We start from the raw sequence: 24,312 nt of genomic DNA, 5'->3' as shown, positions 1-24,312 counted from the left end.
GTAACTGTAATTACACCAACAAATCACTGATAATTTAGCGATGATATGTTGACGTCGAACTGTTTTATATATATATAGTACCTTTAACTATGTCAAATTATCTATGGCTTAAAAAGGCCAGACTGTTCCACTGCATAAAAGAAATGACAAAAATAATCAAAAAATCTTATTCTTATGTACATAAAAGTGCATTGGTGTAACTATGTCACATGCCTTGTCACAAGGCAGATTCTTTTTGGACAAATACAATTCTATGATCAGTCTTAACGGATGTACACTGATGTCCCCCTTCTTTTTTTTTTGTGTAAACTGAGTTACCAAGGCCTAAATGCCTGTCTAAAGGTAGTTCAGTTGTTTAAACCTTACAGTTTAGATTAGTTGTTTTGATGAAGCCAATCTCCATCTTTGAAAAGGATATTGACGTTGCAAATTCAAATTTACAACAGCTACACAATCCATGGGTTGAGATGGGAGGAAGCGTTCAACTATGGAAATATGATGACCACTAATTTATTTGAATTTGAACATGTATTTATAACTAGTTACTAAACTAGTACACTCAATAATATCCTTTTTCTGAAGGAGGGATGGGTATATGTTGGGCATAGGTAAGGTCTAGGAGTCAGAGCAGAGGTAAATGAATCTTGCAGGGGAATACTATACCTTCACTACTGGAGTTTGGGGAGATAAGATGGGTTTAGATTTGGGGTCTAGGAATCATCCGTAGATTATACATTACCTGCTGGAGACTGTGCAGCATGTACAGGAGAGTCCCCTGTCAGAGGCTCATTTAAGTCTAGATGTAAATCAGCTTTCTTGCTTTCTGAGGCATTGGTGTGAGCTTTGCGCAGCCCTCCGTTGTATTGTTCGGTGTGCCGCAGATCCAGGTGGCATGGGCGCTCCTGAGGGGGGAGGTCTCTGAGGTCAGCGTCCACGGCGGAGAGGCTGGACTTCATCCCATCCTCCTGAATGTGATTACTCTCCTCCAGCACGGGCTCCTGGATCTCCGTCAGGAATACAGAGGATTTTTCTTCATGTTCGTCCTCGTGTTTTTTGTGCTTCACGCCTTCATCTTCAAGACGGCAGGGCAGGTGGTTCTGTTGGTCGCAGTCGGACAGAGGAGCCTTGGGGTCAGACTCGAAGACGTCGCAGGGAGTCGCGACATCGTCGGGCTGTTGAGGTGGGGTCTGGACGCCACCTTCCTCCGAGCCCAGCTCCTCACACTCGTCAACAGACAGTAACACTGACCGACGGAAGTTAGATGTCTGCTGGTAGTCGGGCTGGTCATTCTCCTGGTCCACGCCGTCGTCGTCAAACGCGAGGTTGACAATCCCCTGGTAGTGTGGCGAGGGCTCAGTCGGTGGCGGTGGAGCCTGGCCTGGAATCACCTCAACTTCTGACCTCTCGTCCTCCGTCTCCTCTTCGTTGTCGTCCTCCTCTTCCTCCTCGGAGGAGAACAGCTGGTGGTCGGGGACACTTTTCACGGTGACGGTGGCCTCGATCTCCGAGTGATCCTCCTCTACGTGGACCTCGTCTCTTTGCAACCAGGAACGGGGGCGTCGTCTTACTCCCTCCTCCTCGCTGGTCGTCTCCGCTTCTCTCCCACGCAGCCGCACCTCCACCCTCAACCCGGCCCCACTTTCGTACATCTTTAATTCTTCCGGGGTGCTCGTGTCGCTGCTGCTGCGACCCAAAAAGTCGTGACAGCGCATGGTGCCGCACTTGGAGACGCCTCTGTCGTTGGAGCAGTCGTCGTCCTGCGAGCCCCCCGCGTCGTAGTCCTCTGAGCGGGGCTTGATGTCGTCGGAGGAGGTGGTGTGCGTGCTGCCGGTCTCAGATTCTGGGCTGACTTGATGGTGGATACCGCTCCAGGAGTCCTCCAAGGGGGTGTGAGTGCTTCCCACGCTGCAGGGGGTCTCTATGGGGGGTTCGGTGTCTCTCTGGGAGTTTGGCGAGCCCACGTCGTGAACTTGCCCCGCGCTGGTGCGAGCAGGGATGACACCGCTTGGGGATTGTTTGGCTTTGCTCCCTTCAGTCTGTTTGCAAGCGTTAGCAGATTTAACACGAGGGACGTTGTTAGCTGCCGGTGTAACACTGGTCTCCTCTCCTCCACCATTAGTGTTTCCAGGCTGTGTTGTCGACTGTGTAGTGTGTGCTGCAGGCTGGTCTGGGGCTACTAGCTCTATACTATCTTTATCCACTGCCACATGACCAGTGTTTTCAGCTGGGACAGTTTTACAGTCTGAATTCGCTGCCTCTTTTCCTTTAGATCCAGATTTCTTGGTGGCAGCAGCACTAGAGGTTTTGGACGCTCCTCCCGACTTGGGTGACGCTTTCTCAGTAGGTAGTTCAGTAGCACTTTTTGGCTTTGGTGAGGACTTGGCAGCTACAACTGAGGATTGTTTGGAGGGGGCTGAGGAGGTTGGTTTTGCTGGTTTAGCACTGGGCTTAGTTGAAGATCCAGTAGCTGAAGCAGGTTTTGTGATCTTTTTAGGAGTCTCACTGCCTGCTTTGTGTGCTGTGGAGGATTTCAACCCTTCCTTGCCGTCTTCTTTCCTGGGTGACGCTGGCTTTTTCACAGAGGACCCATGCTTGGAGGCTGAATCAAAGACAGAGCAGAGCACGACAGTAAGACTTTGCCAGAGTACACAGACACAGACATTTGAACCAGGAGGACTTTCAACATCTCACCATGATGGTCTGGTGTGCCTCTTCCTTTGGTGTCTGTTCTTGCTGCTGTCCCTGCAGTAGGCGCTTTCTCAGCTGCACCTGTCTTGACTTTGCCACTTGATTTACTGGTAGGACTGTGATTGGTGAAAGAGAAGGATGGAGCCATAAACAACACTGTATCCACAAATGTTTTTACGACAACATCCTGACTAATTAATACCTCATGCTCACATCATCATAAAAATATTTATGAGGAGCTGAGGGTGGAGTAAATCATGAATTAATATTTAACACCAGTTGGGGGCAGCAAAGTTTTTTCTCCCATTTTGTCAAGGACAAGACTCTGAGACATGGGCTGATTACCAATGCAAAGAATTTCAAGTTGTCGCTGGTGTCTTTGTAAAGGATATTCTTCCCTGTTTTTTACTGGATCTGACCTCAGAAAAACAAAAAAAAGAAAGCATCTTTTGACAGTTTGAGATTCATCAACCTCGGACACACTCATTGATGATATAAGTTATGTTTTTAAAAAACATCATGTACAAATGATTAGCCTTATGACCTAAATTTATGCTAGAGGTGAGTTCACTGCCAACGCCCCTCCCAGCAAATCTACATTTTGAATTTAACAGTTCACCTCAGTAGACTGGAGTAGTACATAAATTCAGGACAATAAAATTTGTATACTGAATTGATGAACTGTTATGTATAGTATGTTTCAGTGCGAAGATGCAACCAAGACAGGATTTATTAGGCTGTCAGCTGTTTATTGGCTAACTCACATAGCTGCTTTCCAGGGAGTCTGGTGAAAATATTAATAGGCTGGCAGGGCAGATGGAGTTTGGATGATGCTGATTGTGAAACGGGTATTTTTAAAATCTTTGAAGGACAGATAAGAGGCTTGTCAGAAAATTCTACACAGCTGCTTTTATCCTCCTGTCAGCCTGTGGCCTAAAAAACACAACTAGGTGACAGTGTGCTGCAGGATCCCTCTAATCTTCCCTCCAGTTATATTACTGAACATACAGTCTTATATATATTTGTTTTGTTGGATGCTTTAAGCTCTCTCTTATGGTGCTGGGGTGGCTCAACTGATTCTCTTATTTCAGTGGAGGTGCTGTAACCAGAATTTAAATACATTTAACAGTTTGGTCAGACAACAGAAACTGTAAAAAATCAGCTGTTCTATTATACTCTCCGAATAGCAGACAGATTTAGAGTGGTAAGAAAAACAGAGTTCATAATGTTCTGGATCAGATATATTTCAACCAAACAGCTGGCAGAATTGCTGAACCTCCCACAATTCAGTTAGAGTTACATATTTCTCTGGCGTTCAGCGATAGGATGGAACGTAACGTGGCTCCATCTTCAGAGAACGTCCAAGGGGAAATTGACAGGCGTACAGATTAATCCCTTAAAATGTTACAGTGGGAACAGACACAATGACACAAAGAGCTCACCTGCTGGTTTTTGCTGCATCTGATTTTTGAGAGGGTTTGGCCAGTGGGGACTTGGTCACTGCCTTAGCCTGGTGTTTGGGCTTTGCACCTAAAACACAGAACATGAACCAAATGTATAACTCAGCACGGAGCATTGAGCACAAACAGATGCATTAAGGAACAAATTTTTAAGAAAAGCATATATAAGCATATACAAGCATTATTAGATCTTGGCCCAAGCATGCTATGTTCGTATTGGCTCAATTTGTATAATATCTCTTGGCCAGCTCTGAACCCCCAGTGCTTGCCAGGGGACAACAACAGTACATTTACACATATATTCCTCAGATATTGAAACGTATTATCGAATGACAAGGCATTTTTCAATCCCTAATAGTGTATAGTTAAACCAATTCTGTCATTCTGTTCGTAAAGAATCAAAGCTCCCCACCCTTTTTAAGGTCACAGGTTACTGCACTGTGTATGAGCTCACATCACAGACCAAGTCTCTTTAAGGGTGGGGTACAGGGATCCATGCTGCGCTTGTACCAGCAGGACAGACAGCTGAGGCCCACTTAAGCCGTGAACACTGCTATGAGATGGGATTACTCGACCTCCCCAAAACAAACCACACCACTGAGGTTCAAAGCAATCGGTCACACCCCCCTCGTGTGACAGCTGTATAGAGCTATGACCTCTGTCGTTAGTTTGATGCCAGCAGGCTGTCGAGGACGGCCTAATGTGCTTTGTTTCCTGAATGATCAACATTGGGAAGTGGCACTTCCCTTGTCTTCCAAAAAAAATCCCTCTTGGCCACAACACAAGATTCATCATATTAATTAGTGTGTGACATTTAAGTGAGCTTATTCATCAATCATGTTGGTGGGGCAATAAAGCGTTGAACCTTGAATCTAGTCTGCAGGTCCTTCCAAATTTTCAGCTACAGTATGTCCTGGGTTGACTTGCAGACACTTGGCTGCAGTGATCTACTACATTGTAATTGGCATCGGCGAGGAAATGTAAAGAAGTCAATAAAGGGTGTAAACCTGGAATAGAGTGGGTGTCATTGCGAGGGCTGCTGGCACCGTTCTCTGGCGAAGTGTTGCCTGATGTGGAAGAGGCGAAGGGCTGAGCTTGGGTGGTGCCAGCGGCGCTCTTCTGAGCCTTTGTCGCCACTGTTTGCCTTGTAGACGTGCAGCTAGGGGGGGAGGTTTTAGGCCTTGCACCTGGGTTTGGCTTCTTTTCTTGGTCTTTAGCCCCATGAGAGCTTCTGAGACCATTGGCACTGGCTACGTCACGTCGGGCCCCCGCAGTCCCAGTGCCATTGACGACTGGTGCGGCAGCTGAGGCCGTCTTTCCTTTTGCGGCGACACTGCGATCTCCTGGCTTCTTCACGTTTTTTGCCTTTGAGGTCTGACCATCTCCTGGTTTGTTAGCTGTCCCCAGTCCATCAGACTTCATGGCTGATGTTGCACTTCGAGAGGAAGAAGTTGTGTGTTCAGACACCCTCTGGGTCCTTTGCACAGGAGGACTCTCAGGTGCAGATGAAGGGCATTTTACAGCCCTTTGCTGTGAGAAAAAAATGACCATATTACTTTCATAATAATCAGCAAATAATCTGAGTTGATTTAATAAATCAGACAACCTGTATTGTCTTTTCCCGTCAAACAATGAAACAATTACATCTGTAATTTTATCTTAGATCCAGCACAAAAAACGCTAAAGAGGCAAAGCTCCTGTTCTGATTCTATCAAACCACTTCCTGAGAGATCAGTAGCAGCTCCACTGCTCTCAGTCGCTCATGCCTCACATGTTGGCAATCCCTATCTGGATCACCCCAGCTAGGCTTATCTTAGCTATACATCTGTTTAGAGAGGCCCTGCTGTTCATTTCATACCGTATCTCTTTGCTGCAAGGGTGCGGCATTTATGACATATGGCATCTGCTGGCCATGACCTGTAATCACTGACAGGGATTACACAAACTTACATGGATTTCTCCCAGCTGAAACATGCAAGTTCACAGCATCAGCACAGTAAAAGTTTAATTCAAGTTCTGAATAACAAATAAAACTGAATGGTTTCACGGTTCTGATCCAAAAAGACAACTTTAAATAACAGGCCAAATTGTTGAATCGTATTACCTGTGAGCTTGTGAACACTGGCTTTTTGCCAAGTCTCCTATTGTCTCCTTTATCAATGGCTTCTGTGAAAACAAAATAAAAAGCAAGATAAATGACAAATTAGTCAATTTGAATCTCGCCTGTAAAACTGATTATTTACATCGGAGCATAAAAAAGGGGCCGCACCAGTTTTTTGCTGCTCAGGTCCGTCATTATCTGAGCTAGAGGAGCCATTCTTTTCATTCACAAATCCCTGTTTCCACACCCTGTGTTTACTCTTTGACCATAAGGACACAGACATTAAATCAATGGACTGACAAGTCGGCCATGTCTGGTAAACACTACCTCAAACAAAGCAAAATCATTTCTATAAGTATAAAGTATAAACAATTTCAGGGATTAATGCTTTGTCATACATGAACAAAAATAGGCAGGAAAATTAATTCAATTTTCAAAAGTGCATTTGTTATGTCTGCATACGAGACCTGGAATCCGATTACACTGACAAGAAATGGACCAGCAATAGGCACAGACCGATACCAGCTGAATAAATTATTCATGCGGTGCATTTCAACACATTACTCACCCCAACAGTGAGGAAGCAGCGTATTATTTGTTTTTTTACGGATGCTTCTAATCATGTGAGGATGCTCAGAGGTATAAATCCATCCTTTCACTTCCACCCATTAAAAACAAGCATGGCGCATTTACCCCGTTAGCCCAGGACAGTTTGAGAAAAAACAAACAATCGAGCTAAATTGTGCCAGAGCAGCACTGACCAAACAATAAATGAGTTGGCAGAGAGAAGCCATTAAAGCGTTAAATCAGCCAACAGCATATGTTCCTTGGGCTTTGGTTCACCTCTAATGATGCAGAGCTACAGCTTCTACGCTAGGCTGGGTTAGGGGGGAGAAAAAAAAAAAACTCCACATATACATCCACACACAGACACTGCAGAGCAAAATATCCTGTGTGTGACTGGGAAGAGAGAGCATAAAAATATCCTTCCTTACCTGCCAGTATCCTCTCTCTGTGTTTGGACGACAGAGTCTCCCATCCCTGCGTGTGGCGGACCGCGTAAAAGGTCTGAAGCAGGAAGGTCCACAGCCGACCACGTAGCGTACAAATCTCTTGTCTGAACGGCTGGCGCGAGCACAGAGGAGAGAGAGAGAGAGAGGGAGAGGAGAAGAATGGAAAGGGGTGCGCTACAGCACAGGCGAATCAGCAGCTGCTTGAAGGACCTTTCACCATGGCAACAAATTCCCCTCCCTCCCTCCCGCTCTCTGTCCCTCCCTCCCTCCCCCTCTGCCGCTGTTGCAGAATCCACTTGAGCTCCCTTGAGCGAAGTCAGTGATGTCAGCAGCCGATGCCCATACTCCTGTTTCCACGCCTGCTTATAAAAACAGGGCTGGAAGGTAGGGAGGAGCCGTCGACCTCCCTTCGCCGCACGAACCGCACACGCCCCTCACCAGCAGATGCACAGCCAGATTAGTGAAGGCCACTAGCACACGTCACAGTCTCCCTCAGCCTAATCCATTCTGCCATACAGTACAGTATTTACAAAGGTTATGCGCTTTAACTCGTGCAGCCAGGTCACTTTCTCCTGGAAGTCAGCTCACAGGCTTAGCACGCCTGTTCACACAATTGATTCTGCTTAGTCTGTATTCCCTCAACCGAGATATTTTAGGGATAAAACTACGAAGACACCGAAACAGTTTATAAGTCTGGCTTTCTATACTTCCTAATTTTTCCAGCCTAGATGCACCCATTTGTTGATACTAAAATAAGTGTCACTTTCAATTTTAAAGGCTTAATTACATCTTTAAACTGCGAGGTCCTGTATGTTTTTACAAAAAATACTCAAACAGTGGACTCACAAGGGGCCTATTTTCAGATGTAGATCTGGCGCGAATGAGTATTTACAATGAGGATGAACTAAAAATACATTACAGTGCCCCTGTCCGTCATAATGAAGTTACACATTACTCAGAGCACCAGTATGGCTCACGTGGAGTTTACTGTATGCTACCCTGCACCCAGAGTGAAGTACATCTCATGTAAGTAAAGATTTCTAGGGAAGTCACGCAAAGAAGCCATCTGACGGAGAGCAAAGATTTCTAACAGACATTCAAAGCTGCACTCCCACTTGTAGTTAAGTCAGGCTGTACAGCACCTTTCTCTCTCTGTTTCCTCTGTTAAAGCTCCCAAATAAATATCTGCATTTGAGCATTCATTGAAAATGAGAACTCGATGTCAACTTTCTATATTTTCCCTTCTGACAATTCAACTGAGTCCAAGTTAGTTAGTAAGACTGAGATGCAGCTGAAACAGTGAACGTTTTCTTAATGGCAGATCAAGAACCACCTGGCTCAGTTGTTTTTTCGGTACCTGGATGCAACTTGCATGACATAATGAATAGAAAATCTACTTTTTGATTAACTACATACTGTAAAATGCCCTCTTACAGATTGTTATTATCCTTTGTCTAATGTGATCCAATCAGAAGTGGTCTGCTCTTAGTTCAGGTGTGAATGCACCTTAGATGCACTGAGAACACATCAGCCACCACAAACACCTGTCTGTCACAGCTGGATTAGCTAAAAGAGACAACTCTTACCTGTTTATTTGCATATAAAGCAAGGAACTGAGATCCAAACACATATTATCGCTCGAGACGCATGTGAAGACACATCTGTAAGCCAGCTGTGAGGTGATGTGCTTAGAGCTGACCACTTGTGATCGCACCACTTGAGATTCATGTTAATACCAGGTCAGAACAGAGCCATAGTCAAAATGGTCAGTGCTGGTCTGTAATCCATTTCACCTCCTCTTGTTTTTCCCTCCTCAGCTCCAGTAGAGAGTCCTCCTCCACGTCGTCTCCGCACAGATAGTTCACAGCAGCGAAGAGCTCACAGCAGTTGTCCACGGTCACCCTCTCCCTGATGGCTGAACACAGCTTCTTCAACAGCGTGGGCTCTCGGGTAAACTCTTCTCTCTGCAACCGAGTCAGACACTTTAGAACCCCAACGCAAACGCATGCGGACGGAGAACGCGTCGTCGGCACAGCGGACACACAGGCCTTACCCTGCGGAGCTCGTGGAAGGCCTGCGTCAGCGTGACTCTGGGAAGGTGCTGGACGATGACGCGCAGGCTCTCCTCCTGTAACTCCGTCGCGAGACTTCTCACCTGTTGAGCCCACTTGACTTCTGGGAGACTGCCAAGCAACTGCTCGGTGCCACAGAGCATGGTCACTGCGTTCTGCACGGTCTGAATGGAAACATCTATCAGCTACAGACACTTATCTTAGTGAGAACACAAATTAAAAGTCATATTACACACAGTCCCTCGTGAAACACACTGCTATTCCTGCCTGGCACCTGTTGGTCAGAGGAGGGATTCCCCAAATTGTATAATAGCTCTTGGCCAGCTCTGAACCCCCAGTGCTTGCCAGGGGACAACAACACTACATTTGTCTTGCTTTACTCACAGAATGAACGCCACCTCTTCTGCAGCGATGAAAGACAGACTCTGGACTCATTATCAATTATAAGCCTGAATCCCTCCCCATCTGTCTGCACCGCACATCATACTCCTAAATTAGCCTGTCTTTAATAACTGTGAATTCAATAAAAGGTCATCTTTGATTAGATCATGGCTGAATTTCCTTCCTGTGGAAAAACACTGCAGAACGGGTTGATGATAATTGTGTAATTATGTGAGTGCACAGTGCGGCTGAAGAACTCACCATTGTCTCAGTGACAGCATTTAGACAGGCCCTTTGCAGCTCGGGGGACAAGAGGGAAAAGTTTCTCTCGCACCACGTCTTCACAAAGTGTTCAGAAACCCACCTGAGAATACAGACACACACGTCGTCGAGTAACAGGACAGTTCCATTTCTGGGCAATTAGACTGTTTTTCACTAGTCAGACAAAACCCTGGCTGGCAGCCCCTTTTTCTATGTCTCTGCAGTTTAACCTTGAGGACACTCAGCCCTCTGAGGCTTCACGCAGCGGTCAGCAGAGCTTTGCTTGAGGGAACAACACAACGAGTAGGGATGAGAAGGTCAGTAACGCACCGCTGCACAGGGCTGCGCCGCTCGGTTCACCGTCACACTCGCGTGACTCATCAAACTCAACGGAGACAACATGGCAACGCCACACCCCCCCCCCCCCCCCCCCCCCCCCCCCCCACCACCCACCACCTCACACTCCCCACTTCAAACCAGAACCATCTCACAGCCTCACTCACCACATCCTCTCCCCCTGACCTACATTCACACACTTCTTGCCAGCTCACTGCAGTGAGTGAGAGCAGAGAGAGCTTGCAGTGGTACCAGCTACAAGAGGACTCAAAGCGATAGATATTGTGTGTGTGTGTGTGCGCATACATGAATTAAAAGGAATGTGATGAAAGGTGCGCAGAATACTAAACTGCCAACACATGCAGAATATAGATTTCTACTTAATTCTGATACAAGAGCACAATCAAGCGTCTCAGAGCACTGCAATGCAACGCACTTATGTCTATGAATATCTTTCACTACGCAGCGAGAAATTCCTTAACCTTGATTGAAGAAATGACCCTAACCCTGCCTTCCATAAATTCTTTTGTCCTTCCTGAAGTGTAAATATTGATCACGTTTTACTCAAATGTGCAGTGTTCAGAATTGCATTAAAGCTATCTGCATTTTAACCCTAACCTTTAGCCACTTCACACATGCTTTCATGCAAGCATGAACCCACGTGCTGGTTGCCTAGTAACAAGATGCTAATGTGACAAGAGAGGCGACAGGTTGGAAAACATTGCAATTTTATTTTTTTTAATCACACAGGTAATTTTTGAAGTAAATTCTCAAGGACCGTTAATTAGAATGTAATTATGTTTCTAAATATTCACCTTTTTAAATTAATGAGCTTTTTTGCGCCGTAACCTTTCCAGGATTTCAAAGAGTGGGAGTCGTGTTAAATGACAGCAGATATAGAAATGCAAATTTCTCACCTCTTGCAGAGCATGTGGAGGTTTTGAAGGCCTATGGCGTGTGTGAGGGACAGGCACTCGAGAACGGTTCTCTGGACTCCATCAACTGGCTGAAATCATGAAGAAAAGACAAACAATGCAAACAATTTATATTCACAAAGTGATTTGATCCACTGAGTGACCTGTGAGGTGCAGGGCCTCGTAAAGGGACTTGCTAACTAGCACATGGTCCTGTGAGAGAGGGATGTAAAGGGAACGTTTGAGAGGAATAAAACATCATCACTGTTGACACTGTGCATGCAGGCAGAGTACAAAATCAACAAAGCGTAAAGCAAAAGGAGTAACACAGGGATTTGTTGGTTTCTGGTGCAATATTGACACTTAAGGACAGATTTACAAAGACTTTATGTGCTGTTTTTTCACTGTGTGATGCTTCAAACACAAACCTGATATATCAAACAGACATGACAGAAAAGAGTCGCAGTTTCTTTCAAGCCCTCTATATCCATCATCCACGAAGGCATTCACTAGATTTATTTCTGCGGGACTGACCTTGGGGAAGAAGCGGCAGTAGTCTCGAGTCAGAACCATCTCCACTACGTCCTTTAGCCCCTCCAAACCCAACATGTCCGCTGCCAGCACCACCTGACTGTGGGAGGTGAGACACCCAATGCAGGTCAGTTTGTTTTTCAAGGACTGCATTCTCATTCTGGACAAGGTGTACATGTATTCACACACAGACAAGGTACCTGGCGCTGGCTCCAGCAGGTAGATCTACAATGGCACCATACATGTACTGCAGCAGGATCTCCATCTCTTCTGGCCCTAAACTGAAAAGGTGAATACATTCCATTTACAATCCGTATTTTACAGGTTAATGTGCAGAAGTGTCTCCTCTCACAACTTAAAGGGATAGATCAACATTTTGCAGGGCTCCAGAGTGCGACCAAATTGATCGACTGGGGGCGACTGATAATTTTTCTAGGTTGCAATGGTGCACCTGATGCTGCCTTAAATTTATTTCGCAAGCGCATCATCTCTCTGTGTTCTCACACTCATGGTAGTATAGGATCAGGGGCGGACTGGCCATCTGTGTGATCTGGAGAATCACAGAATGGCCGGTAGTCCAGGACGGCCGGCAGCCGCCATGCAGTCACCCTGAGAGCCAAGTTTGTCTGTGATCTACCTGCTGACCCTTAGAAAAGCCACTCGTGATCATTTAATTATGCTTGCAGAGGCCTATGGTTGAGCTTGTGTGCGATGAAAACTCAGTCAACCATTTTCCAGGTAGGGAACCCTGACAACTCCGTCTCATAATGTTACATTATTATCTCATAGCGTGGTGAATGTGCAGGTCACAACTTCTCCCCGAGAGCGTTTTGGAGTTGTTGGATTGTATATTTCATGAGTTTTGAGGGACAGGGGAGGTTGTACCATTCACCTCCATTGTGTTCGCTGAGCACCAAAACAACATGCACTGATAATAAAAGGTAATGAACCTTGCTTATGACTACGTATAGGGATCGTGGATTTGTGGCAATAGGCGAATTTGCCCAAATGTTGAAATATCCCTTTAATATTGTTAATGTGAAGCCAGACAAACGGTGCTTGTGACTTAATTGACTTTAAAGTCCTCCTATTAATCTACAAGGCCTTAAATGGAATGGCACCATCATACCTAACCGAGCTCCTAACCCCTTACCAACCACAAAGACCTCTGAGATCCGCAACATCTGGCTGTCGTCCCCAAAGCAAACCACAAACTAACTGGAGAAGCAGCCTTTGCTGTCTACGGACCCAAGCTCTGGAATACCCTACCCCCCATGATTAAACATGATTGTTTATTCTCATGCTTCTATTTTATTTATGCTCTTTTTTTCTTTATTCTTCTACTCTCTCTTCCTCTCTCCTCTGTCTCTTAATGTAAAGCACTTTGAGTTGCACAGCCATGTATGAAAAGCGCTATACAAATAAAGTTATTATTATCATTATTATTATTATTAATAATCTATATTGTATATTTTCTGTAAGGGCTGGAAACACCACTCATATTGCTGTAAATAAAATCCATGTATCACGCAGCACCAAGTCCACGTGACTGCAGCCTGAGGGCCACTTCACAGGTCCCCCCCCCGCGCGCACGTCAGCGTGGGTTTGACAGCCTCGTCTTCCCCCGTTACCCTCAGATCAGTAAAACCCAGGCGAGTGACACATCTCTTCTCCCCGGAGGAAAAAAAAATGGGCTTCATTTGCTCTGAAAGGAGACTGCGGGTGGTAGTGGGGGGGGTGGGGGCTCTTCAGCAGGCAGGGGATGAGTAGACATTTATGTGCCTCCTGGTTTGTTAGACATCTGAGTGAGGGATTTGAGATTCCACGAGCAGTGGGTGCCAAAGCGTGTGTGTGTGTGTGTGTGTGTTTGTATGGGAAGTGAAACTTCATACTGCACACAGCCACCTCTGTTGCAGGCCATGAATATTTAATGCAATATATGCAGTAATTCAGCTGTATTCTGTACTGTTGTAATACAGGATTGTTAGACCTGGGGTATTGCTGATCCCTGTAAATCTGCTGCTGGATGATACTGATGCATTGGTCTTACCCTTGCAGAGTGATGCACTGTCTGGAGCTCTCCATCCAGCTCCCGCTCAGCATGGCTCGGAAGTACTGAGATCGTGCGCACAGGATTGCCCTAGAAACCCAATAAAGCAGGCAGTCGCATGTCAGATCCACCCACTGTTTTAATATTTCACATCATCTGTCGAGGGCTGTGTGTACTTAAGTGGCTTTCAAATGACAAGCGGGAAGACAAAAGATTATTATGTTTATGTTCTCTAGTCTCTGAGGATCACGTTTTTATTCTCCATGGACTGATTGGTACTGTCAGTGATATGGAAATACAAATCCAAGACGATGTTTGGGGCACTTAATAAGATATATTAAAGCACAAGTCTGGTGATATTCTGGCAATAAAATGATCCTAATGACAATGTTATTGTTTGTGTGTAAAGCCTGTAATCTTATTCGGCTGTGCCACAGACCTCCATTGTTTTCCAAAAAACTATTAAAAGCCCATCATTGACCCACATTGTTGCACTGGATGATATATTCCATCATTACTATGAAAGTCGCCACTCATATTTTTTTTTTGGGACTCAGTCCCACACACACTGTCCTGCTGCCACAAATATTCAGAAAATGTGAGTGGTATTAATCCAAATGTGGATTAATATTCTGCTACAAATGCCGGTAGTTCCCAACAAATACACCAACCAAAGGTCGCAGCTCAATGTGAGCCGGCCAATGCTTCCCCTTGGACCACAGAGAAAACCTTGTTTAGTTTTTTTTTATCTTCCTGTACATGGATGCATCCGCTTAGGCTTGTTCCTGTTTACCATTCATCTTTATCTAGCATTCACACTGTCAAATCACAGATGCATCGCTGTAATTTATATACATTACCTGCACTGAAAATAATATAGATGAAAGTTCAACAGTACATATCCATCTTTAAGGCTCTCATTTCTCAGTAGACTTCCTATCTACCTCTGTCAAATGCTTTCCCAAACATCTCTCAGTTCTATTCCACAAATCATCAAGATGGATGTGTTCTCTCAACATTGTAGAATAGCACGTCTGTCAAATTTAGTTTGGATAACTTCAAACGAAATGTACAGAATATGACAGATATGAAGGCATTTTACTCCATGGTCCTACTTCTTGAGCGATATTCTAAATGTAAATATTGTTTAAGGGGTTTCCTCTATGTGTTAGCTACTCTATGCATGCATTCTGGCCATGAGATCGACAGTGAAGCAGAGTTGTGGTGCATCAGTGCTGGGCGGGAACTGCAGCAGCTAACACTGTACTGTCAAACACATCACTGCTGCAGAGGAGCCGAGAAAAAAAAAAATAGCCCAGCTTCTTCTCTCAGACAAGATTTAGCTGCTGGGCTGCTCCCATGAGCACGAGCTGGGAGAAACCTGTCTCCATGGTAACCAGCTGCGGCTACTACTACCTCTGCATCACTGATTGACCACCCACCACCACCGCTGCTCCACACTGGCTTGAGTCAATAGCAGATTTGCAACCTCTGTGTTGTTTTACATCTGGTTAATGTGGATGTGATGTACTGAAGTGAACATGCTGTCACCGCGTCTGCTGCTACCTAGGATGACACTTTGAAGAGAATTTAAAAAACAAACTAAAGAAAACAGGTTTTTACTGATACAAGCAGCTGAGACTCCACCATAAATGGCTCTACTGTACCTGTGGCAGGAGAAGACCTGCTCCGCTACTTGGATGGTGATGTCACACTGCTCTCCCCTCTGATACAGATTCAGCAAGTCGGCTCCGAGGCCAGAAGCCGGCTCCACAACAACAGCATCTGGACCAAAGGAAGGTGGAGAGAAGCTTAGAGTCGTCTGAGACAAGACAAAAAAAATACACAAACCCTTCGGACTCACACATTTGACTTCAAACATGGTCAGATCTCTACGTATGTTGTGAACAAATCATGAACAAACACATTCTTTTATGATTCAAATCACATTAAATCACTCATGAATTGTTCTTTTCCATGTTTTAATTAATAATAATTTAAAAAAAAAATCAGATCTGGGGCCCCTTTAGAGATTTTCTTGCAAATAAAGACTTGTCTCGTGTAGTGGAAACACCTGGGGACGACCCAGAAGTAGCCCTCTGCAGTTCATTTGAAGATGTAGTGTAGTGCATACTTGTGAGTATGAGCTGGGTACAATTCATTTCTATTTTTTTATCCCCCCCCTTTTACTTATGTATTATTTGTATTTGCATTATTATTTTATTGCATATGTATTCTCCAGTTATTAATATTTATTTACTTATGTTGCTGTTTTGTTGTTGCGTCTTGGTCGTGGTTGGGTGGACATGTGTTCTGCATGGTAAGGGGCAGGAGCATTGAGTCCCAGTGGTTGTATGTATGTTATATGTTAATATGTGGGGAAGTAAATAAAGATATTGTTGGGACAAAAAAAATCAGGCATTTAACTAAGTTAGTGGTGGTAAAATGTACCACAGAATGACTTCAAACAAAGAGAGTGTGCCTGCTGGAGTGGAGACAGGAGCGGTCAGAGCCCAGACCCAGACATGACCCGGGGCGAGCCCCAGCACTCATCGCAGACATCCTGAGTGTTTGTTGTTGAACATTAGAACATATGTAGGTCTGATCTGCAGTTCCCTTGAGGTTATTGCTGTAATGGCAGGTCTGACCACATATTACAACCAAGGGTTGACTTTTTACAACAGCACTGTTGAGAGGGGGCAGTATAAACACAGTAACAAAAGCACAGCGGTGTGAATTTGTGTTTCAGTATGGATTTTAATATCACAGTGTGGGAGCATTTTAACCGGCTTCCAGCCACCGTCCTTTGTTCAGGGGTTCGCTGTTGTTGTGACGCGCTCCAATAAAAAACAATCACTGCATCTCTTGAATCACAAACAGCGTTTTATTCGTGTCCGGTTTGCTGTGTCCACACACAACGTACGACAACTTTACGATTACTAAAAGAAAAGTAAAACGACAAATGAGAGCTGTCTGAAAACATTGTGGCTCTCCTCTGTCTCATCTGAGACACCTGTCCCACTCTCCCCTTTTGTGTCCCCATTTCCTGGGAGGTGGCTCATCACAATAATCACAATGAATAATCAAACAGTCAATTAAATCATAAACTTCATCTAAACATCTATGTTCCAGTTCAATAATATTAAAGATAATCATAATCAAACTAAATATGCAAAAATGGCTGTAATACACAGTGTGACCCTGCAGATAAGCTCTAAAGAAGCAGTGATATGAGCACAGGCAGTAATGCGGCGGTCGTATCGGTGCACCGCCGCTGCTAGATTATGAGCTGTCTGTAAAATATCACACGCTCGTTAATATGATGGCACACAGAGGGGGCAGCAGTTAGCACTGTCACCGCACAGGAAGTAGAGCCGGGTCTCTGGCCTCTGTGTGGAGTTTGCTTGTTCTCCCTGTGTCTGTGTGGGTCATTCTCCTCTTTCCTCCTACAGTCCAAAGACGTGCACGGTAGGTTGACTGGAGACTCAAAATTGCCCATAGGTGCCCACAGCACGTGTTGGAATGTGAAGTAAGCAAAAGGATGCCTACTGTATTTTTGCATCCTAAATGTTTACCTCTGTACTATGTGGAATATATCCCAGTAATACAAGATCACTGTAGTTGTCATACCATAGGCTACTTTTAACATTGATATAAAAATCTTGAAATGAATGAATATACTGTGATCTATATCGATATCATTTATGCTTCAAATTATACCATGATATATATTTAAGTTATGGTTGGTAATCATGTTCAGAAACACTTTTTGTTACACTGGGTGAAATGGTCCTTCTATCCTGAGAGTAGTCAATACATTATAGATTCAGAAAAAGGAACGAAAATAATCAGACCTCCGTGGCAGCTGCAGGACTGACAAAACTCCTGACCAATCCATGCTTTCCGCTCCGAAAAGGAAAAACCAATCAGATGCCTTCATGTCTGGTTCTGCCTACGCCCAATCAAGCTGCCGTCTCTCTTCCCCTCTCCCTCCTCTCGCGTGCGCGATCAGAGTCTTCACCTACATCCGCGGAAAAGCCACACTCCAATCTGATGGGTGGCAGTGTAGCTCTGGGAATGCACGTTGGGTGTCTTCACCCACATCCACGGAAAGGTGAAGACGTGGCTTCAGAGAGAAGTCTGGGGAAAGGGGCTGGGACTTTTGACTTGTGTGTTTTCAAAATGTGGCCTGATAGAACCGTTTTTCCAGAATCTCCAACCCTACCTTTAATTGTAAAACACACATTCAGTCCGAAGCACTGTTAACAGGTCGGCGTATTTAATAAAGACAAAAGAGTGTTGTCTTGAGCTCAGTGCATTTGGCTTCGTTAGCACCCTTTTTCTTGCCACAAAATCTGGTTATTTGTGTGAGTGAAAAGTAATTACATAACTTAACTAAAAATACTGTAAATACAGAAAAAAAAAAGTTTGTCAAAGCAGAGCTAAATTTCTGAATTATCCATAGTATGGCCAATCTACGATTAGCAGTAACAACACCAGGGATCCAAATGCGCTTAGCCCTTAAGTGGATTATGGCTGAGATAACATGATGTGAGGAGAAGGGAGGAAGGCAGCTGGACAGACCAGGAGTAAACCCTCCACAGAGAAGCGTGTCAGTCTGTTTACCTGAGTCAGTGGAACTTTGAAGATCCGCCTGGTCGGGAACAGACAGATTTCCTTCTGGCAGGAAACCCTCTGCGTCTGGGATGATTTCCATGGAGCGCATGCTCTGGTCTGCTGTGTACACCCGCCTGCAGGGAGAGACTCTAAAGGTTAATTAAAACTAGGCTTTTCACACCTTGTTAAATTACAATCTCATTTGATGCACTGTGACTTCACTGACACCGGAGCCTGTAACAGTTTTTACAGCTGAGCATTTTATAAAGTGACTGGCAACCTTATAACATTTCTCTGCCTGTTATTGCACTTCTACCCCAACTCCCATTGCAACGTGCTGTAGCACTGTGGCCTGTTCTGCCAGCGTGCGTTGCTTCTCACTTTGTATATGTCCATATTTGAATTTTTGCCATGCTCATTGTTAAAGAGGCAAAAGCCTGAGCAGAGCAACCCAAACATCATTTTCCCAGCAGCTTCTTCATGAAACAAGAGATGCCAAAAGCTGCCAAAGCAGCTGGGTGATGTAATCCATCCAGCGAGTGCTGTGTCTCCTTCCAGACAGTTTGTGCTCAGATCAGGTCTGGGGGGAGGCAGCCTGGAGGGGGTGGCCGTAAAAACAACTAAAGTGTCTGTGAAACCATGTACTGAAATTACAATTGACAGCATGGTGGACTAGAGATGACCTTAAAACAAAACTCACATGCCTGTCTGAACATGCAACAATGTTCAATGTAAATATGTTCATTTGGCTGTTTGTTTTTAGGCAAAAATTAAATATCACAATGCAACCACAACAGTTATGGTGACTTGAATCCACTCAGGGCCTTTTGCCTGTATTCACCATTGCTCCTTCAACCTATGTCGTCTTTCTGCTCCTGCTATATCACACATGCCCAAAAATATACAAACTACTGGTGATGCATGTGTGATTTTTGAGATGTTGCTAAAAAAAAAAAAGAATGCAAAAAAAAAAGGCCTAATTTTAGTACTGGTTGCAAACCTCAGGAGACATATTGGCAACTTTATCAAATCTGAAACGATATCCTCTCAGCCACAAACTTCCTCAGTGGTTTCTCTCACATAAAGGAACAGTGGGTTTGAACCAGTATAATCTTGAATCACTGAACTAAGCCGGAAAATTTGAGTTTTTCATTTTTAATGCAAACCCTTTCTTAAATCTGGATCTATTTCTAATGAGAGACTTGTTAATGCTAAGAAGCTCTGCCTCATCTGGATAACTGAACCCAGTAATGTCACAGTTTCCATGTGTTAAAGGGAGCTACAAAAACAAACTTTCTGAACCAGCAGTCGTGTAGCTAAAATAGGTTGACTGCTGGTGCTAATTATAATTTGTTAATGAGACAAAGCCACAAATCAGTGGATCAAAGACGTGTGCTCTCCTAGAGACCAAACCGTAAAGCCTTGACAGCAAATAAAAATGTGATGTGCTATTCATTATTTAACGGATGCAGCACTTGCAGTGTTCCTCGAGACAAACAAGCTGCAGATTCAAGAGGTTGTGCTTGGCGCCCCCTGTCAGAGAGACACTGAAACTGCAACACATTGAAGGAGGGATAGAAGATGTCTCCTAACATGGAAAGCGGATGCAGACGCCTTATGCTGTGTCACTTGAACTCGCTGCCTACCTGAGCAAATCTTTCAGCCCAGACAGCTGAAAGCCAGGCAGATGAATGACGGTGGGGTCTTTGTGCGATTGTCTCTGGAAGACATGAGGTGCTCTGGCCAACAGCACAGCCCTGTGTGCTCGGAGTGAGCCTGAGGCCGCACACAGAGACACATCAGCTTCCAGCTCCTCCTGCAGCAACCTGAGGAGACACATTATGACACTTTATCGTAGGCAACTCCCTCAAAAATCCCTCGAAAATTATGGAGTAAAGAAATGAAAAAGGGCGTTCAACCAATCAGAGCGTGTAAATCACAACTGACAGGAAAAAAGACAACACCAGACTGACGCCAAGTTGCTAAGACAGAAATGTGAAGACTCTTAACAAACCTGTGAGATTCAAAGATTAATCTGATGGCCTATTTCTCCACTTCACAAATCACACAGTGAGTGCGGTCCTGAGGCGGGCCGTTTATTCCACCCCATCATTTTCTCCCATCCTGCCTCAGTGACTGATCTGGGTGACCCAGAAATGACTCAGCTCAAGGCCAGTTGGGCAGTGGGAGTTCAAATGCTGCCTGGTGCTGTGTCCATTTCTGTATCCCTCTGATGAGGGCGCCTGAAGGCAACAAGGAGACCCAAACCCAGTGAACTGCTCACACACACGTGAGCCACCGTCCACTCACTAGGGAATGTATTGCAGCTCCGCTCTGTTTTATATGATAAAATCTACTGATCCTGTCGTGTGAGGAAAAACCTCGGCTTGGCTATTCTTGTACATCTATATTGAATATATTTGTGAGTTTTTTTTCTAAGAGTAAATCTGTGATGAATAGCAGGATTTTACTTTGATATTGTATAATTTCTTCCCCCGCAGCTCTATCTCCTTTTACCACTTAGTGAACTATTGTACTTCTCAAAAACAAGGCATAAACTCCAACCCTTATGTGGCCATATGACAACAGCTCTTATCTGTATAGTACTGAACTAGGTGAATGTCATCGCTGACACTAAAATCATTAAATGCCAAGACCTGTTATTTAACCGGCCTGGCAGGCCATGCTTGTTGCTGAAAGTATGTGTTTGTTGCCTTCAGAGCAACAACACCCCATAAGTCTATTCAACAGGATTAAGCAGTAATCATATGTAGAGGTTTGCAGGTCTGACTGAACTTTTAAACCCTGATATAATGTTAGTTTTGGAGCAGGAGGAAGCCGATAGTAGATTATTCATTTTATAAGTCAATGATCCAGACAGCTCAGGGGTGAAAGCTCCACCTCCTTGCGAGTAAGTCTTAACATCAAGCCCTGTTTGAATATAAATCATCTCAGATACACACTAGTGTTGCCCTAAAGCCCTTAGCGTCTATGTGGAGATCTGGTGCAACAAGATGATTCAGCTTGACTGTGGACTGGCTGAGTATCAGAGCAGAGCTGATACTTCTGCCAATCACAATTATTTCTATCGGTGTAGATTACCTGGCCAAACCTATTTATCTGTCGACCTCTATCATGTTCTATAAACTAAAATATGTATTGATTGTCTTTATGAGGTGTGGGGAGCTTTAATGTAAACCCTATATACGTACACTTTGACACGAGTGAAAGTACATCACTGACCATGGAAAGAGTAGTTGACAAAAAAAAGGATAAATGGAAGGTCAAGATAGTTAAGAAAGTTAAAACTAAATGGAGGAGGGAAAGGGAAACTCTGAGCAGCAGTTTTAAGATTTTAGCACTGTACGTCCTCCATACAGTTGGGGATTCAAGGAGAGAGATATGAGAAAGAATGTGCAAATCGAGTGGTAGAGGCCAAGATATGTTTATTTTTGCATTCCTAGTAAAGATCAAAGATGGATTTCCTATTGTGCTATCTGAGAGTGCTTTGTTTATCACTACAGAGTGAATCTTTAAACTCAGTGTCTATGGTTTGTATGAGGCTGTCTGTTAAACTCTGAAGTCTTAAGGGACACACTTCAATAAACCTGAAGACTGGTCTATTTTTGTCGACTTTGAAAAAGTTCTCCTCAGAGACACAAAGGTTCAAGGTACAGTGCTCCTTGTCACAATTTTTACGTTAAGAAGCCCTATAAATGCTTCAAAGGAAAATTCAGTTCTGATATGTGTTTGGACAATACAACATTGTCACAATGATTAACACTTAACTAAGGTTGAAGGTTGATGTGCCAAAACGTGGCGATGCAGATAGACTTGTGGAATAACTAATGACATAAATAAAGCATGTGACCTACACATTGACCAAAGCTTCCGCTGCACTTTATGGATCGATGATTCATTGTAACATTTTTCAAATTATTTCCTGAATTTAAAAAAAACATACACTTCCATCATGTTTTCTGAACTGTTTGCCACAGTTCTTCTCCTGCAGTGGATTAATGGCATTTGACTGGAGCATTGCAGGTGATGAAAATCAGTTCACAAAACAAAAAAATGTAACTTGTTTGGATGGAGACCTGGCTGCTGACTGGATGACAGCAAGCCAGCCTTGAAACAAATGACAGACGCAGCAAGAGTTTTTTTTCTCCCCCACTTGAGAGCCCTCCATTGCTTTAATGCAGTGAGAAAACCATAAAACATGGGTCTCAATCATATGTGTAATGGACAATTTTTCACATGCCTTTGCAGTTTAACGGTGTACTGTCACGTGTCTTACCTGTTAAGGTCTGCAGACAAAGCAGATGATAAACATCTCCTCAACTGCTCTTTGTATCTGCGCTCTTTGGCCTGGAACTCTCTCGCGGCCTCAGTGGTAATCATGGTTGATTATGTGGTCTGAGACAGGGACAAGACAGAGACTTCAGTCTATGAATGTGTTGCACACCTCTATAACAGGACAAGATAACATCAAATGTCATGCAGTGGAAACATGCTGTGGAAGCTAAATGAGACAGGTCGCCCAACAACATACTCAAATTGTGACAAATGTCCTCGATGGTACTTTCATGTTTCATGTACTGTTACGCGGTGCTACAATACAACACGCAACAAATGGCTAGCTTTTAGGCTTTTTAAAATTATTATAATATTCTGTCATCATAACCTGGTTTGACATTTTCCTCTGTTGTAATGACCAACACCGTCCACACAAACTAACTAACGTTCACTTGCCATTGCAACCCAGAGGGGCGCTGTTTCACCAGTTTAAACAAAATCACTGGCCACGCAAAAGAGATGACCGCGACATTACCACAATTTCACAAGCTGTTACATGACCATGAAAATGGATTAACCATGCAAGTAAAACTACATCCAGCTGAAGACCAACCTTTGTTAGCCTCCAGGAGAAAACTCCCCTGCTAGCAAAATCAGCTGTTCTTGATTTCCCGTTAAGTTTCATTTAGTCTCTCTTCAGCAATTTATCAAATAAAATAAGCTCAGCGAAACTCTCCCTTCCACACACACGAACACAGAGAAAACATCCTGATGCTGACATATTTATCTGCTCTTTTTCAGGTGACACGGTCCGTGCTTTAAGATTATCACTCTCGTTTTCTGCGTCTAGCATGCTAGCGCTAGCTAACCGGACCGACCATCAGTAGTAGTTTATCTTCTCGCACCTTAAAAAGCCTGACGACACGAGGGCCTGGTGCCGTTAATTTCAGTCGTTAAATGTCTGTTATTATGAGGCTCGTAAACAAGCATTAGTAGACTATTTTCATTTACTCAATGCCGACCCACTGACCGTTGTTGTTGACATCACTGCTGCACGCTGTTCACCACCCACTACGACACGGTTTGCAAAGTGGAGCAGGAGAGGACATTTGCGTCAGGACCCGGAAGCTAGTGCACATGCGCAGTCATAGCTTCTCAGACAAGCGACGATTAATTTGACACATTTGACCTCAAAACAAAATGCTAAGTAAGTAAAAGTAGCCTGATAATAATAATAATAATAATTAATAATAATATTAATAATAACTGAGTAATTATTCATAGTTAATAACAACTATTTTTTTTTGCAATATCTAAGCAGTTTCTTCACATTACATCCGATTACATCTCAAATCTGGAAATGGCATTGAAGTGTCCATGTAGGAAAAGTACATTTTAATGTTTTTTGTTTGTACCTGTTTAGTCAAAAAGATATACTAAAAAGTAGATTTCAGCCTGGCCCTGGCGCCAGTGGCCAAGTTGGATTTCTCTTCTGTAGGCTATATTTTGGATTGAACAGAAGAACAGCACACAATCTGCTAAAGTCTGACACCTTTGACACTGGGGCAACCAAGTTTTTCAGATTATTTTAA

At 44.1% G+C, this 24,312-nt stretch overlaps 1 protein-coding gene across 1 annotated transcript; it reads right to left on the bottom strand.

Annotated features, from left to right (window-relative positions):
- Window positions 1-707: 707 nt before the first annotated feature.
- Window positions 708-23,728, bottom strand: btbd8 (BTB domain containing 8). Its single transcript, XM_083969775.1, has 18 exons — window positions 23,626-23,728; window positions 22,722-22,840; window positions 20,071-20,250; window positions 18,434-18,558; window positions 15,475-15,592; window positions 13,808-13,897; window positions 11,958-12,038; window positions 11,761-11,857; window positions 11,230-11,318; window positions 9,977-10,079; window positions 9,316-9,498; window positions 9,056-9,226; window positions 7,245-7,374; window positions 6,253-6,314; window positions 5,156-5,678; window positions 4,131-4,218; window positions 2,692-2,804; window positions 708-2,599 (listed from the first exon to the last, which is right to left on the bottom strand). The coding sequence occupies exons 2-18, from the start codon at window positions 22,823-22,825 to the stop codon at window positions 729-731; spliced, it is 4,128 nt and encodes a 1,375-aa protein (XP_083825901.1). The 5' UTR covers window positions 22,826-22,840; window positions 23,626-23,728; the 3' UTR covers window positions 708-728.
- Between the last annotated feature and the right edge of the window lie 584 nt (window positions 23,729-24,312).

The sequence above is a fragment of the Trachurus trachurus genome (assembly GCF_905171665.1).
Source record: "Trachurus trachurus genome assembly, chromosome: 4".
NCBI lineage: Eukaryota > Metazoa > Chordata > Actinopteri > Carangiformes > Carangidae > Trachurus > Trachurus trachurus.
The sequence above is the reverse complement of the archived record's forward strand: the minus strand, read 5'-3'. Positions and strand labels throughout refer to the sequence as shown.

Excerpts from the sequence above, each read along its gene's own strand:
- btbd8 (XM_083969775.1), bottom strand. The coding sequence starts at position 22,825 with ATGATTACCACTGAGGCCGCGAGAGAGTTCCAGGCCAAAGAGCGCAGA. Across the intron at positions 2,805-4,130 it reads GATGCAGCAAAAACCAGCAG|TCCTACCAGTAAATCAAGTG; the intron begins GTGAGCTCTTTG and ends CACCAATCACAG. Across the intron at positions 2,600-2,691 it reads AGGCACACCAGACCATCATG|CCTCCAAGCATGGGTCCTCT; the intron begins GTGAGATGTTGA and ends TCTTTGATTCAG.